We start from the raw sequence: 3,540 nt of genomic DNA on the forward strand, positions 1-3,540 counted from the left end.
CTCAGAGCCATGTATCATCTCCACAGCCAGCCTTGGTCATTTTTGACGTTTTGAAAGGTCAGATGTGCCAGTCTACCATTGACCTTTTAATGGAAAACAATATCCATTTCGTACACGTACCACCAAATTGCACTGATAGGCTACTGCCATTGGACATATCGGTGAACAAACCTTGCAAGGACTTCATGAGGAACAAGTTCATTGAGTGGTACTCACTTAAAGTATGTGAAGCCCTTGAAAACACTCAAAACCCTAGCCCTACAATAGACCTTAGGCTTTCTACAATGAAGCCTCTTGGGGCACAATGGCTTAAATTGTTTTATGACTACATGCAAGCCAATCCTGATATAATTAAGAATGGGTTCAGATCAGCAGGAATAACAGATGTATGTGTTATGTGATTATACATGTACAAGCATACAAATCTGTACATGTACTTGATCATGATGTGTCTTCTGGGATAGTCAAAGAGATATTACAGTAGATAATTAAAACCACAAAAGTTTTGTGGTAGATATTATGATTATAAAACTCTTGACTCTATTTATAATAATGGAATGGAGATTGGGGATGGAAGGTGGGCCCAGAAGTAAAATCTCACTCATTAGTGGAGATTGCTAATAGCATATAAATTTAATGTATTTATGTACAGTACATGTAATTATTGTGTGTTTATAATGTGTGATTGCTTGTTATGTGTGATGATGATGGGATTGTATTACGTGTTTGTATGAATGTCTTAGAGTCTTATGTGTGTGCAATATATGTACATGTATTCCTCTCTCTCTCTCTCATTAATCACGCTCTTCGGAGTGATGATAAGATCAATATTAATCACGCTCTTCGGAGTGATGATAAGATCAATATTAATCACGCTCTTCGGAGTGATGACAAGATCAATATAATCATAGATATTAGAGTAAATGAAAGGGATTGGAAACGGGGGCGTAGGCTGGTTGATGTTGCTATTGGTTACCGGCACAATACCTGATTGATTTCCCATCTCCTCCATTAGTGAGGCTGTACTGCAAGGACTTCGAAGGATATTTATGGAGGTCCAAGAGGACGCTTACTTATGATATACCTACCGTTCCATATAGAAAGTGTTGGACTACCTGCAGCAAGGTTTTTACTTCTACAACGCTATTTTGCAACGAGTTATAGGTACAACAAAATTTTTTCACTTTTCGCCCTTTTTCTGTTGTAACAAACTCATGCTTCATGGATTCTAACCCTAACTAGTATCATTCGATATGCAAATGGAAACTCTTTCATATGATTATAAAGATATTGCACTTTACTCTAGCTTGTTTTCAAAAAAGGGATTATAATGACAAAAAATGCATTTTATGGTTTTAAAAGTGCCATAACATTAACATGGTAAAATTATCTGTACAATAGAAAACAGAATTATAAAGAGGAAACATTAGGCTTCTTGATGCATTAATTTCACTTGCATAGGAACACTTGTTTGCGAGATATTGCTCCTAAAAGAAAGAAAATCAAGGGTAAATTGTGACAAAAAATTTCAACGAGCCTCTGTCAGCCTAGCAGCAATACACATGAATGGAGGTTGGGCTACGCCCATGCTTCCGTTTCCAATCCCTGTCATTTAATATCTATGATATAATCACGCTCTTCGGAGTGATGATAAGATCAATATTAATCATGCTCTTCGGAGTGATGATAAGATCAATATTAATCACGCTCTTCGGAGTGATGATAAGATCAACTTATTTTGTGTATTATGTTTTATATGTACATATATGATGAGTTTGAGTTGTACTGTATAGCTAAGCAATGGACCTCAATTTGACATGCCTTTGTTAAACTAGTTCTTTTTTGTTTAATATATAATAATAAATGTCATTAAAAATAATTATACTATAGTACAGAACTAAAAATATGGCTTAAAAATATGGTTTAAAATAATGATAATAATAATAATAATGTACATGTACAGTAGTAATAAATAAAATAAATAGGCCTATTTTTAACTTAATATCGATATCTGTAATTACGTCTATTACTATTATTTATAATATAACTAAGTACCGTACAGCTGGTTAATTTTGCGGAGAAAATTTTTGCGAATCCTTAAAAATAACCTGGTTTGCGGATTAAATATTTGCGGTTTTGACAGTTATTGTAGCATTATCTACTGTGGTCATGCATGAATTTTATTATTTTGCGGATTTAAATTTTGCGCTTTAAATGGAATCGCAAACTCGCAAAATTTAATTCCCCGCAAATATTTCCTGCTGTACGGTATTTGGAGTAGCAGTTCCAATTCAGTAACTGTGGTGTCTCCTCTCCACTGGCTACGTTGGCTGTAAAATCCCCTCCCTCTTCCTTGTCCTCTTCCTCTCCACCTTCCACCACCATGACCTAGTCCTCGTCCACCTCCCCTGCCTCGTCCACCTCCCCTGCCTTGTCCACCTCCCCTGCCTTGTCCACCTCCCCTGCTTCCTCCTCTAGATCTTCCACCTCCCCTGTTTTCTCCTCTTCCATCTCCCCTACCTTCTCCAACTCCCCTGCCTCTTCCCCGTCCCTGGTGTGGCTCTACAGCTCCATAAGCATTATCTTGGTCGTCATCACGACCACGTACACCAGATTCGCCCCCACCTACATCATTGTGATGACGACCCACGTCCACTTCACCTCCTCTTCCTGTATCTCCACCACCCCGGGGAGGAGAACCACCTTGACCACGAGGAGCAGGTGGCGGTGTCAAATTGGCAGAATTGCCATCTCTTTGTGGAGAATCCTCCATCTCATCCTGTACAAGTAAAGAAATGGAACTTAAGAAGTAAGCTTTAAAAGAAATACTTACATCCAAAAGGAGATCTATCTCTCTTTCCCCCAAACCTTCAGCCATTTTTATTAATATTGTGGCGCCAAAAATTAAAACATTATTATTATTAATATTATTGATTATTATTATTACAGGACTAAAAGTACACCGTTACTATAAAGAGCAATAGACAGGTGAACTAAGGAGCAAAGGAGTGGAGAACAAAACCTTGTTTAGGGACAGTCCTGACACCCAAAATACAATTAATAAAAAATTAGTAATTGTTTATTATTAATTAAAATAATTATTTTATCAAATGAAATTATATACAGTGATTGTATAGATTTAACAAATAATATTATTTTAATGATGTTTGTATGTGTATAATTGACATACATAATTTCATCACTCCGAAGAGCGAGATTCTATTGATCTTTTATCAACGATTCTATTGATCTTTTATCATCACTCCGAAGAGCGAAATTCTATTGATCTTTTATCAACACTCCGAAGAGCGAGATTCTATTGATCTTTTATCATCACTCCGAAGAGTGAGATTCTATTGATCTTTTATCAACACTCCGAAGAGCGAGATTCTATTGATCTTTTATCATCACTCCGAAGAGCGAGATTCTATTGATCTTTTGTCATCACTCCGAAGAGAGAGACATTGTTCAGAGAGATAGAGAAAGAATATACATACGTACAAACACACACACACATACATATATTACTGGCACTTAATT

The 3,540-nt window shown here is 36.5% G+C and overlaps 1 protein-coding gene across 1 annotated transcript; it reads right to left on the bottom strand.

Annotated features, from left to right (window-relative positions):
* Positions 1–2,372: 2,372 nt before the first annotated feature.
* LOC105315111 (rRNA 2'-O-methyltransferase fibrillarin-like) lies at positions 2,373–2,878 on the bottom strand (the record flags this gene model as incomplete). Its single annotated transcript, XM_011409629.1, has 2 exons — positions 2,834–2,878; positions 2,373–2,779 (listed from the first exon to the last, which is right to left on the bottom strand). Coding segments are annotated over exons 1-2 (452 nt in total), but the record flags the coding sequence as incomplete, so codon positions are not given.
* Positions 2,879–3,540: the final 662 nt, after the last annotated feature.

The sequence above is a fragment of the Amphimedon queenslandica genome, unplaced genomic scaffold, assembly GCF_000090795.2.
Source record: "Amphimedon queenslandica unplaced genomic scaffold, v1.1 AMPQUscaffold_11755, whole genome shotgun sequence".
Taxonomy (NCBI): domain Eukaryota; kingdom Metazoa; phylum Porifera; class Demospongiae; order Haplosclerida; family Niphatidae; genus Amphimedon; species Amphimedon queenslandica.